At 29.7% G+C, this 15,746-nt stretch overlaps 1 protein-coding gene across 1 annotated transcript in view; it reads right to left on the bottom strand.

Moving 5' to 3' along the window:
* Positions 1-15,746, bottom strand: part of LOC129961192 (follistatin-like) — a 72,512-nt gene that overhangs the window by 13,439 nt on the left and 43,327 nt on the right. The window contains exons 2-4 of the mRNA XM_056074969.1: positions 11,918-12,106; positions 1,452-1,670; positions 76-297 (exon numbers count right to left, since the gene is read on the bottom strand). Coding sequence (XP_055930944.1) covers positions 76-297; positions 1,452-1,670; positions 11,918-12,106 — 630 coding nt within the window. The remainder of the gene's footprint in view (positions 1-75; positions 298-1,451; positions 1,671-11,917; positions 12,107-15,746) is intronic.

Raw genomic sequence — 15,746 nt, forward strand, 5'->3', positions numbered from 1 at the left:
TAAATGGACTGTGAACAAATAAATACACGGAGAGTATTATCAAGCAAGTGGAGTTTTGCACAGATTACAACTTACCTTTGCATTTTCCTCTGTAAGCTAGTGGTACAGCTTTCCCCTTGGCGCATGCAGCTTGACGAATGTGACACGAGCTACTGTACGTGACATTGTCGGCGCCACAAACATACTCTCCAATAGAGCCCCGGGGACAGTATCCTTGACAGCGAACACAGTGAGGCCGTAGAACTTGATCCAGAAGACAAGTCTTGCGCCCCGCACAGTGAACTTTATCACAGGTTTCTAAAGTAGGAAAAAAAAACAGATTTTAGTTTTGAGGGGTAATAACTAGACACTTTTAAAGAGGCAATAATTTTAATGTGTCCATTCTAGTATAGCTATTGTCCTAGTGTAAAGTAAACATTTTAGTGCTATTCCATATTTAATAATACAAGTTCCTGAAAATCGAAGTTATTTATTAAGTCATTCATATTATAAATTTTTGGAGGGTCCTCATACTTTATTTATTTACATCTAAAATTAAAATTCCAAAATTATTAGAAGATATTATTTCTAAATACAATGAAATAATATGCATTTTGAATGACGAAATTAACTTTAGTTGTCGATACAGTTTCAAAATATCGATTTATCTGTTCATTTTATGCCAAAAAATTAAAATATATATAAATAACTTCTCATAAAATTTATTTTTATAGAAAGAACTGTTTGCCATAAAATATATACAAGGAGAAAAATTAAATAATTAAAATATTTCGAAAACAAACTTAGAATGAAATTACCTATTCCAATCTGATATACACCCCGGTTTGAAGCTATAACAATTAAAATATCGTTTACATATCAATGGAAAGATGTTTGATACACGAACGCTTTCATATGTGTTACTGAGTTCCGGTTCGTGTTCAATATACGAAGATTGTTTCTAATATGAGAATTAAGTCTTAACATAAAGAGATAGATGATTGTAGTGCCAGTTTTTTTTTTTTTCCATTTTAGAATTCAAATGTTTTTTTTTATTCTATAAATCTTTAAATTCGCCAAAGTCAGTTGCAAAATTTTACTATAATCTTATTTATTTTTACTAAAGGAGATTGCATGCACAAACGCATAAAAAAATATAAAATAAGCCGAGTTCAAGACAATCGATCGAGTTGAAAGTAATCCAGACTGTATTTAACCATCGAATGTGATTTAAAATATCAGACATTCGTAGGACTGCACTCGAGAATACCTTATATGAATAATGCATGCAAAAGAAGATTCAAAAATTAAATTCCTTGATTAATGAAGTAAATAGATATATAATTCAACTGCTTTTTCATACTAAACTCTTTTCACTCGTTTCCCTTTTTTCACTCTTGGAAAATAAGTAGCAGACATTTTGATGTTATTTCGATTATCTTATGAAGTACTCTTTCTTATGAAGTACTTACTTTGACATTTCCCGAAGTACTCGATGGTGAGTTGTTTGTTTTTTCGGCACTGACGCTTTAGTAGCCTGCACATATGCTTGTAAGTTCTTCCGTCCGATCCGCACACCTCTCCCATTTGTCTCTTTTTGCGCGAGCAGGCTGGTGAACAAACGCAAGCGGGTCTCTGCTTGCGAAGGATGCACCGCATTCCTTTGCCACACCTTACGCCTTCACACGACACTGAAAAGAAAATGGCAAAAAGTTGATTCAATTAGTCTTATGAATGCGCTTTCAATATTGTTTGTTTAATAAAATGCCTTTAACTATAAATTATTTTATTTTTACTGTGAGCGCGTTTTTGTTTTACCAAACTCGGTCCCGATTTGAACTTTTTAAGACATCGTCAATATCTAATTTTTATTTTCAGTTCTTAAAATATGACTGTCACTGTTAAAAGTAAAATCTGAAGATGAGATTAGGTATCTGTTTTACATTTTTGGATTTCTCAAGAGATGTTATGGAATGTATATTTTGTGGCACAAAATCAGAAGTAAATGATGACGGCGGCGAACCAAGAATTAATTGTTCAGTGTTGGTAGGAAGTAATGAAAAACTATAAAAGAACTATAAAAGATGTTTTGTATTAAAAAACTAACATGAATAAAGCAAGAAATACAACATTTAACATATTTTATTTATTTGCTTGTGTTTAATTATCGAAAATCCGAAGAAAATTTAAGGAATTTTAACACATTTAATAAACTTGTGAATAATATGCTTCTTTATATATAATTTTTTAAATTAGAAAAGTTCTAAAAATAATTTTCTAATCATTCGAATTCTGTCTGTTCTGTAAGTTGCGCACTAAGTTCCTTTTTCTATAGAATCAAAATGCTAAATTGACAAATTCTTTTCTAAAATTATATAAGTTCAATTTCTTTCTCACGGACTCTCTTTCCTGCTTTATGCGTTTCTACACGCTTCTGTTCTCTTGCCATGGTTCGGGAAAAAAAATCATGAAAAAAGCTAAAAACTGAACTATTTCTTTAAAAGTATGAAGAATAAGTATTGTTTAAGAACTCAATGATAGCTTCTTCAAATCATGTTTTTATATTTAAATCATGTTTTATATTTAAATGTATAACTGTCAAGATAGTATAAAAATTTGTTTCTGAAGGCAATCGTTTCTAAAATAATTACAGGCGTACATCAAAAATTCGAAACTGAAAAAGAACAACAGCAAACTTAGTATAAAAGATAATTTTTATTGGTGTTAATTGAGACTATTTGGTTTTATAAAACATATGTGCCATTATTGATTAAACGCTATAAATGACAATCTTAAATGAGAGCATAATTGTAAAAGGAAAAGTTACCCTGATTTTTGAATAATTTTTAATAATTTCATAATACAGACTGTACATCTTCAAATATTAGAAATCGTTATACTTTGTTATTTTGTCGAAAAAAAGATGTTGTAAGTTAGTATGGCTTCCTAATATAAATTTTCCCCAAATGTTACATATATTTATTTGCAGCACTACATCTTTTATGTTATATAATTACTTCATAAAGACTGCAATACCAGAGGCTGTCGATTTCATCATTTTCGGGAATTTATATCTTGATGTTTGCAATGCGGTGTTTATCCATCTTATGAAATGCATTTGATCTGAAAAGAGAGCACCTGATATACCTTAAAGAAGCGTACCTTAATCTAGTTTTTATGAAGATTGACGTCAGTTTCGTGCAATGGAAAATGATCTGATAATTGATGTGGGTGTGAGAAAAAAGTTCTATTCTCAGCCGAGAGATGAAGTCAAAGTGTTATGTTCCAAGAAACAGCTGCCGTATTTTTCAGCGGACGAGAGTAGATTTTCAAGACAAGAGGGTGTCTTCGCTTACATCCCACCCATAATGCGAACTATGCCACACGAACTTCGCCATTTGATTCATTAGATCCACGGTATCAACTTGTTAAAATACAGATGCTTGCCTCCAGAATCAAATTTCAAGGGAGAGATATCGTCATCCGCTCAACAAAATACTCTCCAAACAAAATGAAAGTGGTTGACTGAATGCATAATAAAAAGGATGAAAGCCTAAAGGCCTGCAATTTAGTCTTAATAGCAGAAAATTACGCCTATCAATTCTTTGATCAAGTTACAGTAATTTCCGTACTACTGATAATAGCTTATTATATAATTCGAACGCTTCTTTTTTAATGAAAGAAATTTTGGCTTAGTTTCTTCCAACACAACAATCTTCTTTCATTTTTAATTTTGTTAGAAAAATAATTCCATGCCTTGTTATTCATTCAAGTTATTCAAAATGTATTCCTTTCAAGTTGCTCTTTGAAACTTAGGATAATATTGTAATAAATTTGACAGAAAAAAACAGAACTAATCAATGGTATGAATTCCTAGATGAAGGTTTATGTATTGAAATAATTTATTTATTTATTAAGAATGTGACTTTAGCAAGTTCGCATTCTACAGCTTATGCATTCCTTCTCATTTCATTCAGCCGTTCATTTCAAAACAAGAAAAAAAAAACATTTAAAAAAAGAAGAGAATTGAGTCTACTCACTTTGTATGCGTAAATATTTAATGATAGTAATATCTCTTTTCAGACAAATTCGAATAAACATATTTAGTGTATAATAATGCATGATATGGTATTACATTATTTAAGCCCATTCATACGGTCAACAAAGTAAATCATGATCTAAAAAATTTAAAGCCCATCATTGGATTTTTTTCTTACGAATCAGTATTAAATGAATTTGAAAGCATGGAAATCTGAAAAATTGCAAAATAATCGACTCTAATAAAAAGTTGAAACATTTCTAAAACTGTTTAACTCGGGAGGAAATTAGGAAAAGCCTTTGAAGGGAAGGGATTACATGACCTTTCTTAATGATTAAATAAACTTTCTTAATTTCTTAAAATTCAAAACGTTTTGATAATTTATGTTTATTTATGTAACATAATTTTGACCACTTAAGAGCTTTTAAATAATGGTTTTAGCTTTAAAAAAACTTTTTATAATTTTTGCTTAAAAAAATCACTTTTTATAATTTTTCTGCTTCTCAAAATTATATTGCTGCAAAATATCTTTAAGAATTATTCACATTCTTACGAATGCTTTTTATTTCTCATAACAATATGAATTAGACTAACTATTTATAGATTTTTTCGATTTTATAAGACCAGCATAATTTTGTTTGCTGACCAATATATGCAACATTTATATACAGCAACTTCAATATAAGCGAAATATATGATTAAATAAAATTAATCAGTTTAATAAAATAATTCTTTTGGAAATTTTTATTTTTAAATTTGTTACTGCATTAAATTTAGACTTCATATTTATAAAATGTCGTCTTCACATATCCCAAGTACTATATCGGGTTTTGTTGTGAATAAAAAAAATGTGCAGAATGTAATTAGCATTAAATTTAAATATTTTATTCAGTCTTTTTATAGTTAAAGAGTTTTCCTTAAGCAAAAATCTTTAAAAAGTATTTTTATTTCGTTACAATTGAAGATAGTTCAAGTTTCTTAAAGAAGTCACATGAAATCATCTTGAACTTTCAAACTTCATACATGTATTCAATTCTAGCGCTGAGAAATTCTTAGTCATAAGTTTAAAAAAACATAAAAGCAAAGAACGCATCATTAAATTAGCCATATTGGCATAAGAAGTTGCACACTTCAAAATCCAATAAACTATGATTATATCGCATACGGCTGTTCTCGAATAAAAAAGAATTATTAGAAAGCCAATAAATAAGAAACACAATAAAATTTAGCACACAAAGAATCTAAAAATGTTTCGATTTTTTTATCTGTAACGGAACGTGATTTCAGAGGCAATTTAAATCACACAAAAATATCCATACTTCTTTTTCCTTGCGTTCAAAACTTAAGGACAACTATAAAATCTTTCCACGTTTCCAAAATGAATTTTCAAATATATATAACTTTTGCAATGATAAAAGCCAGTAAATGTACATTGAAATTCAAAATGTAAAACTACACAGATATGAAACAAAACATGACAAATAAAATTATAGTACTGCGAAAAATCTTTTTACATTTTTTAATAGAAAAAAAAGTTATGATAATTTTAAAACTAGTTTTTAAATTATTCTTTTTTCATTTACATATACTTTCCGAATAATAAAGAAACCTTTCTTTTCTTTTCCCCTAAAAGTGATAAGAATCGTAATATATTTTCTACATAGTTCATCCATTAACAACGATAAAAATTCTTAATTTTATTAACATTTTTTTAGTTGATTCGCTCAATTATGTAATGAAAGTTACTTTAGTAATTCTAAATAGTTTTTTTTAAAATAAGGTAATGTAATTGCATTAGGCAATAATATAAAAGAAAAATACACTTGAACTGAAAGACAAAAATACAGAAAAGCATATATTTCTTTGATGAGCACTATTCAGTAATTTGATCAAAATATCAATGGTAAAATAGAGTATGGGGCTGTCAGGAAATGTTTTGCACGGACCCTTAAAAAATTAAACTCTTTTCTGTCACACATTCTAAAGGTACTTCATTATTTGAATTTGAGACATTCAAACATTCTTTATATTACTATTAATTGATTTTAAAGAATCTTATCATTTAGAAGAAACAATCCAGAATTTCTTTATCAAACGTGGAGCGAAAGATAATAGCAATGCCCATGTGCTTAGATCAGGGGATTTCAAATTTTAAATATTTATTAATATTTTAATACTGTTAAATGTTAATAAATGAATAGGAATAACAAAATGCACATATCACTAAAAAAGAGTTTTTGATAAAAAAAATTCAATGTTTTCTAAAGAAAGAGCCAATAATGAAAAAATCAAATTTATATTACTGAATCATTTTCATTAATGAAATTTCCCATTACATTATTTTATTCTTTTCAGGAACAATATACTTAGCAAGTTGTTTGCAATGATATATAATAGTATTTAATGTCACTGATGAGGATTCATTGGACACACGAGCTTATTTTATTGTGATCAATTTCAAAATGTCGAACTTTATTTATCATCCATTTCAAAAGTACAATTCAAGTTGTAACCTTGTCTTAAAACATGGTTGAAAATTCAACTTCGATTGGATTTGGTTAATTGAAAAGCATTAGAAAATTTTATCACTTTATTGGTAATTAGGGATTGCAATACCGGTATTTTGAGGCATTTGTACAATTTTGTAATACCGGCATTCACAAGTTTAAATACCGTTTTTTCGATATTTACTAGAAATTTTTAAAATTGTCTCCACTATACGTTCAAAGATCGCCAATACGCCAACATAGCAAAATAGTCTCCCTAACGGGCTAAATTGATTAGACTGTGAATACAAAGTTGCATCGTACAATCAAGAGAAGTGATAAAATACGGTTTGACAACGGATTGTAAAACCCTCCGCGCTTTTGTGCATGTGTTGGGATGGTTTAATTCGACAAAATAGGGGTGAGAGGAAAGATGAAAGGAGGAGATGTTTGCATTTAACGACGAAGACTCGCGGTTTTATGAGACGCAAACCTTACAGATTAATTAGTAATACAGAAGGAAAAGGGTGCTAATGCACAGTAAAATATTTCAGAGCAATTTTTATTTAATATAAGGTACATAAACATTAAATTATGAAGAATAAATGAAAAATTTCTGTTCTCAAAATTTGGTAATTATTTTTTACAAAATAATAATGATCTTTTTTATATTAAAATGTTTCTTTTTTATATGTTATTAAATTTTTTCAGGAATATTTTAATACCCCGTTTTCTGCTTCTTGATCACAATATTTAATGATATTATGTAAAATTTTCTTCGTACCATTCCTGAAGGCTTTTTTATCACTTTTGGCTTCACATATTAATATGAAATTTTGAACACAACACTCACATGCACATGAAAAAAAAAAGTATATCGCGCATTGCTAACAGTACCACCAACTAGCGTAGATGTCGAAAGAGCGTTTTCGACGGTTGGTATTTTTTGCACAAAATTATGTTCCTGACTTAATGATAGTACAATTAATGCGTTATGTTTTTTAAGATCACATTTCAAAAATTTGTTATAGTACCATAGACTAAATAGTTATATTTACACTCTTTTGTGATTTAAATAAATAAGATGTTCCTTTACCTTTTTGTGATTCTTTATATACTTATTTATAAGTTACAAATTATTTTTTGTAATATTTAAGCTCTCTAATAAAACTGGCAAATATTTTTTTTCTTTCTTTTTCCAAAATTTCTACTACTGGTATTTAAACCGGTATCCTAGTGTTAAGATCTAAAAAATACCGAATACCGGTATTGAAATTTTGGTCCGATATTGCAATCTCTATTGGCAATATATTGTTTTCAAACAAAAAAAACTGTATAAGTTAATTCATTAGAGAAAACTCTACAGCATAAAATACTAAAAATTTGATATCTTCCTTTAATTAACTGTCTCGGAAATCACCTAGAAACACAACGTGGAAATGAAAGCAGATATCCAATGTTACTTTCATTTTCTGGGAACTTGCTAACAAGTCTTTTGCACGCTTTTCTATAAATTTAACTAATTGCTCAATATCCGAATAATAGAAGATTAAAATAAAATATAAAAGTGACGCCATTTAACATCAGTTTAAATCTTAAGTGCAAAAAATTGGAACACCGAAATTAAAACAGTACTATTAGTTTTACTTGTGTCATGATTTGAGAAACTCGGGTCTAATTGTGACAATTCGGATCGGTCCCCCCCCCCCGGACTGCGCATCGTGCATTCCTGGGATTTTGTCCTGGATAGTTTTTAAGTAGGGACATTTGGGATCTTTTATATTATCTATTAGTCGCCTCAGGTGATCAACTGGTTCGCCAGAAATATTGGTTATATTTGTTTTCAGATAAACCGCTTAAATGCAATTGATCATGATACTGCCAAATTCTTTTACATTAATACCATGTTATTTTAATGATCTTGCAGCGGCCAAACAGGCGATAAATGGCTGTTTGTTTCGCCAGTTGACGATAAGCATCAATCATACCTACGGAGATGAACTTTGCTCTCCAACGAATACGAGCGATTCACTTCCTGCCTTCGCCGGCTTGCTTAGAACTTCTGCCTCGTGCTGGTCGATGGAATTACGGCCAATATATCATGATTTATATTTGTTAATTTAATTTGTAATTAAAATTTATTTTTGTTATTTACATGGCTGGCAGTTTTCATTAAGTAAAAATGTTTTAATACTTTAATTTAAAGTAAATTTAGCAATGCGTGTTAAACCACGCACCAAAATCTTAAGTAAGTTTTATTTATTGTATACATGAATCTTTCTAATGATGGCTGTGTTATAGCATCTTGGGGCAATTAAAAACGAAAATGCCCGGCTCATTTAAGTTTCTCGCTGTTGTAACTTAACATTGTAACTACAATATAGCGAAACTAACAACAAATATATTAAACAGAAACCTTGTTCTTTAGCTTTCAACAATGGAAAAAAATTACCGGATCAGATAGTTGATGAAACAATGAAACCGATTTAAACTTCAGTAATAAATTATACTTCTTTCCAATAATAAATTACACTCAGTATAATTTATTATTGGAAATTAAAAGAAATTTTTAAAAATTTCCAAAATTCAGGAAAAACTTCCACGCTTATTAAATTGACATTATTAAAAATACAATTTTTTTTAAATTTCTGAAAAGTGTAAATTTTTTTTCAGCAATAATATTTTAGGAAAATATCGTGGGAAAACGCCAAAATATTGTTTAATTTTTAATTAATAAAAACTTTAAAAAATCGCACATTCAAAGTGCACATTCCCATTCTCCAAAGTATATATGTGCCAAATTTGGTAGACTTAGGTCAACTGATTTGGCATGCAGAGAGCAAACACACGTACATCTTTATTAGTAGTATTGATGAGTGATAACTAACAGAATGCAAGAAATAATTTCAAACACTCTAAAAAAAACCCTGATGAATTAACAACTGATTGATTTACAGTACCACCAAGTATACTTCAAAATCTACGACTGGCAACAGTTAGTAATAAAATCATCCTTCGGAATTTTGTTTTGATTATGTAAGTTTTTATTAAAACTTCAATTCTGTTCCAAATTTGTACCTACATTCCCTGGCATTCATAAACAAAATAAATTTAAAAAAATTAAAATGAGCAATTGCATCAGTTGATACATCAGTTACATTATCATAGTTATTGCAGCAGGTTCATAATAATGAATTAAAGATTTAAAGAATCGGATTTAAACAGCATATACACTATACAAAACAAATAATTAATTGCACTTCGGGAAATATTTATTAGTATTTTTGTCCAAGGGAAATATTTTCTATATCCATGTTAGGGGAAAAAGAAACAAAAAACATTGACTTTATTTATTTTGACTACGCAACATGTCTTCTTGCCTCTCCCCCACCCCCACCCCTCTTACCCTCTTTTTTAGAAGAAATAAGTGTTGTAATGAACTAACCACCGATGCTGATTTTTAAAAAATATGTCGTGGAAAAAACTATGTAACAGGTTTTATTACATGAATCAACGTATCTGATTTTCGTATAGTGTATGAAAGAAAGAAATAAAAAATATGTTTTTAACTAGAAATAAAGAATAACGAAACAATAAAGAAAGAAATGCACCAGACGATCAACGGTAACCTTTGCACTCAAATACAAAAATAAAATTAAAATATTATTCAAAGATGATGAATTTATAGCAATTTTGGATACAAAATATTCACAAAGTATTAACAGCTCCGAGAAATATGAATATAATTTCTACTCTTCTTGAATAAAAAATTAATTAATATTCTAATTTAAAGATCATGGGCTGACAGGAGCGCGGGATTTGGTTCAAGGGCAAAACATGCATAAATATCCGAGTTGGGCTACGATTTCCGAATACCACACATTTATAATTTGATACAAGAAAAATATAAATGGATATTAAACCTTAAGGTACTTGGTTTACGAGTAAACCTAATTTTTCGGAAAGAGCGGAATAAAAATATTTTCCTATGAGCGAAATACCAACACGTGGAAATCGCCGATCGCATTTCTCACAGCTCAGTTACATTTGAACTTTAGCGAGTGACCTTGTAATATTACTTCAAAACGTTCTGAATGAGTTGGCGCGTATTCGCCTATATTAAAATAAAGGGGTTAAAAAAAACACGAGAAGAGATCATTCAGTCCACATTCCTGCAATTGAAATAGCTTTAATTCCAGAAAAAACATAGACACGTGTTGACCCTTTTGTACTTGGATTAATACAACTGCACGTTGTATAAGCCACATGATGCCTAAGGAAGAAGAAAAAATACTGAAATAAGTGATCTAACTGATGTGTAGGCAAGTGGGCGTCCTATTAATTTCTTAACGAACTGTAAACCAGCAGCTCAGCGCTGCAGGTGGTTGTAAAGCTTTCAATTGCTATAAAGGCACGTTTGAGTATAAAATGCTTCCACCGACATCGTAAATGTGGCTTCTGTCTTTTTCTAGCATGCTTGAGAATTATTCTGTTCCACAGATCTTTAAATATAATTGTCGAAAGCGAGCCACATCTTATTCTAAATTCTTTGAATCTTTATTATCTCTGAATAGTTCTAAAATTGTAATTTTAAATCTCATTTTTTATATGTGTGAGTATGTTTCTTTTGCATACTGTTTTGTTTTATGATATTCTGGTAATATTTGATGGATAGCATGTTAATGTATATTTATCGTAAAATGTGTAGCTATCTATAAGTACAAGCAAAAATTTGAGGATTGGCGTCTCAAAGCCCAAAAATAAAGCATAAATATAGCCTCTAGGACCCTGCAATATTAAATTATTTTCATAGAAATGTACTTTCTGAAAGTCCTACTTTTCTGTGTCATCTCCTTCCTAAAAGATCATATCATCGAAACCCAGTAAATTTGAATTTTTTTCATTATGCAAGATTACACGATTTCCATTTAGGCCAAAATTAACACACAAAATAGGACTGACCTGGAAAAAATAATTCAGTTCTTTATTGTAATAGAAATATTTGTCCTATATATATTTACATATCTTCAAAATATATGTTGGAAATAACACTATCTCTTTGTATGGTTTATGATAAATGTTTAAGTACATATAGTTTTGAGAAAGGATTTCTTTTTGTTGTTGTTCTGTGCTTTATTATAAACATGCTAAAAAGGACGCAAGGTAAGTCTTTCTGTGTTTACTCACTCAACACCTTCGACAGCTACGAAATCTTCGCATTCTTATAGAAAACTTACATATGAATGACATTTACGTATTATTAAATTATACCTTTGTATTTCAAATATAATCTCTTGAAAAAATATATATATATTGGAACACAGTTCGCTTTTGAGTTGCTCTGTATCTGAGAAGCAAACTGATAATCGAGATCATAAACAGGAAACGAGTCCATTTTACAGAAAGCATTTACCTTTGCAAGCTTTGCACGTGACTCCTCCACCAAGAGACATCCAGAAGAAAAGATCTCCCGATGTTAAATCTTTAGGACTCCAGGCAGTCGTTGCACTGCCATCACTGCAACATTCTTCTCGCGTCACATTGGTCCGAAGGCTTTCGGTACACCTTTCTGGCCGGCTCATCATACTCCAACACTGGCCACCTAAGCGAAATTAAAAACTAACATGAGTCATATGTTGAGACATTTTTGCAGGAAATATGAATTTTGAAACTGCGATTCAAAGTGCATGTACGTAATACTTAACTGAAACATTCATTAAATTTAAAGGAAAACGTAAATTGTAATAAATGTGGTTTTTCAGAAAAATGTATTGATTTTTTTTTTCAAATTCAGAAGCTTTAAGAAAATATGCAGACCTGGACAATAATACTTATTCAAAGAAATTTTGCTGTTTTAAGATTTTGCTAAAAGCTTTATATATCTGAGATTTTATGATCTCCTAGTATAAACCATTTTCACATAAATAATTCGAAGTATATAATGAATTGTTTTAATAGAGAGTTTCAGATCTTTTTTGTACTTATTTAAGAAATAATATCACGAGTTATACATCACAATTATAAAATTACTGAAAAATTTCAGATTTTTATAATAATAATAACACATGCAAATGCTGACAGCACCAATCAATAAAAATACATTAATTAAAAATTTAATTCAGATTACTATTAATTAATTCTATAAAGAAAATAAATCATAGTTTGAAAGATTAATTATTAAGTTCAATGTTTTTTTTTTTTAATTTCATTTAAAGTTCAAGGTTTTCAAAGTGTCATTTCAAGTTTTCTGAAACAACTTTGAATGAGAACTGGCATCAATACGAACACTGTTTATGAATTGAAGTTCACTACTAGTCCAAGGTTTTGTTTATCTATTTATCTCCTCTTAACTAACACATCTAGTAATGTAAAGAAAGCTTCTTATGATTGATTAATTGCCAACAGAAGACTGGACAATGGCGTCATTCAGTGTTTATTTGAATAGAAAAGTCTCAATTTTTATCAACAAATTTAAACAAAACAAATGGAAAGGAGCGTCGTCATCGTTTTTTTTCTCTCCTTCCAACAGCTGAAATGAAATACGTCAAACGAGAGTGAAAAACAAACGAGCATTTGATAGAGCGGTATGAAAGTGGACTAGGTAGAGATGAGAAAGTGGCGTTGAAGCAGTAGCTGCGGCCTGGATGAATGAACGACAGAGTAAACAAGGATGACCTCGGACAGGAAACTTCATTCATTTTCCCAAACGCCTTCCTGAAAACATCCGCTCTTCGTTAATGACAGAACGATGTAAATCAAAGCAGCAGTCTTGTGCACTTCCTCGATCTGCACCGAGCAGAAGTACCGCAAACACGCGTCAAAATACTGTGCTTTCCAGACAAACAAAACCATTAAAGTCAACCGAGAAGATGAGTTTATAGATTAATTTGGATCACTTCCCATACCCTTATGCACACACTGAAGTGCTCGAATCTCGTCTCAGCAAGTGTCAATTGCCGTCTTACCATGATCAGGAATGAAAGTTAAAACTTGCCCATGAGAAACCTACCGATTTTTTACAAATTGGATAAAATAGATATCAAATTTCACACGTGCTTGTTCCTATAAACCGTGCTAAATTATTCAAAGGATTTTGACCTCTGGAAATGGAACAGAACACTGAACTTCTGTTGAGGAGTAAATATTATTGCAAAACAAACTACCACTGCTATTAACTCTAGCGTAAGTAGTACATTACTACTGTGATCTAGTTCATATAAATTCACCCACTTTACAATAAAGCTACCACAGTTCAAAACGTTTGTTTGACCATTAATTCAAGTTTATTGTCTTTTTAAATCGCACTGAGTTTTCCATAAATATAAAATATCTGCTCGCACTTTGCTATTAATACTTTTTTTAAGAAGAGGAACACTTTTAGTTTGTAGTTCTTAAATGGACGCTACTAATTAACATTACATTAAAGCAGGTTATTCACTTTTTGAAATCCTAAATATGTTTTTAAAAATATTGCAATATCTCGGTGTTTTTTTTTGTTTTTTTTTTTGCAATTTTAAAAAATTTTAATTGCTAAACACATATTTATGTAATAAGATTTTATTGGTTACAGAAAAAAAAAGTAATCGGTAAGGACTATGAATCTATTCATTCTGACGCAGCAACACTGTTTCAGTTTTATGCCGAAAAGAATCAACACATCTGGCCTAGAAACGTTATGCTGATTCTTTGTAGACTTCGAATGTTATGAAATTTTTAAGATGCGACTGCACCACATGGTATATATCAACTTAATTAATTCAAGCATCACTGCACCGCTTAACACATTTCATCAAAATTTATCAAATATGTATTGAAACTCAAAGATACAAAGGCACTACGATTTCGTGGATCACTGAAAAATGTTCCCGTTTTCCTATTGGATACAGCAATATTTAAAGATCTATTCACCTTTAGACTAATAACCGGATATCTCTCCTGTAAGAGAGATTGGACTAAAGCCGTTGTTATCTCCAACCTTACTTTCTCGTCTTTTGCTGTCGTGATAATGATCAGTTAGGTCTCCCTAGTGCCAAATTAGGGCAGAAGTAAGAAGTAAAGAAACAGTTATTTTGGTTATATGAGTTAAAAAAGGAAATTTTAATTCATTTAATCGTACATATTATGGAAGATTTTGTAAAATAGTCAAAATATATACTAAGCCATGAGACTTTCTATTTTGCCACAAAAGTAAGGTGCCCGCTTGAAAGTTAAAGTATCTCTTTTAAAAACATTAAATTTGAATGTCGTTTAAGTATTTAATTAGTCATAATTACTTTGTTTCTCATCCTAGCATATCTAAATAATCTGTGAAAGAAGCTCTTGCACATTTTCCCTAAAAAAAGTGCTGTTAAATACTTAAACCTCATACATATAAAATATTTTTTAGATTTACTCAGTAAAGCAATATATATTTCATCCCCTTTATACATGGTAAGAATATTTATAATGATGATAAAATGTAAATTAAGAGGTTTTGCTAATGATAACATTTTTGCCATACTGGTTACAGATCAGAAATATGACTTTCATAAAAATGTTGTTTTCGGTTAGCAATGAAATCACATGTTTGCAAAAGAATGCATGAACCAATTTATAAATTCAGAATCAAGGAATTTTAAATTATATAATTTACATTCCTTTCAAAGATTTATTTTAAAGTACTTCTCTAATTTATTTTGCGCTTTAAATTAGGCACATTCTTTTTAGGAATACTATTTGTGCAATGGTTATTATGGCACGATATCGGAAAAATTTCCGTACTATTTCTTTGATCATGGTCCTTAGAATTCAAAAGCGCCACTCATTTAAAAGTTTATATGTAATACTTATTATATATATATATATGGAAAAATTTCCGTATTATTTCTTTGATCATGGTCCTTAGAATTCAAAAGCGCCACTCATTTAAAAGTTTATATGTAATATATATATATATATATATATATATATATATATATATATATATATATATATATATATATATATATATATATATATATATATATATATATATATATTAAACACGTTAACGTAAAAAAATTTTTTTACTCGAAACACCTTGTGGTAAACTTTTTGGTACAAAATTCAATGACTGTGGTTGTTTGAAAGATGATTGTATCACGGGACATTGTCATTTTCTTTATGCAGGGTGTCCACTTAAATTCCTTGTATCAGAACGATGACAACTATATTCAGGAAAGTGGTATCTAAATAAATTAAAACGGATATGCGTTACACGAAGT

Source organism: Argiope bruennichi, chromosome 2 (assembly GCF_947563725.1).
Source record: "Argiope bruennichi chromosome 2, qqArgBrue1.1, whole genome shotgun sequence".
In the NCBI taxonomy this organism is placed as follows: Eukaryota; Metazoa; Arthropoda; class Arachnida; order Araneae; family Araneidae; genus Argiope; species Argiope bruennichi.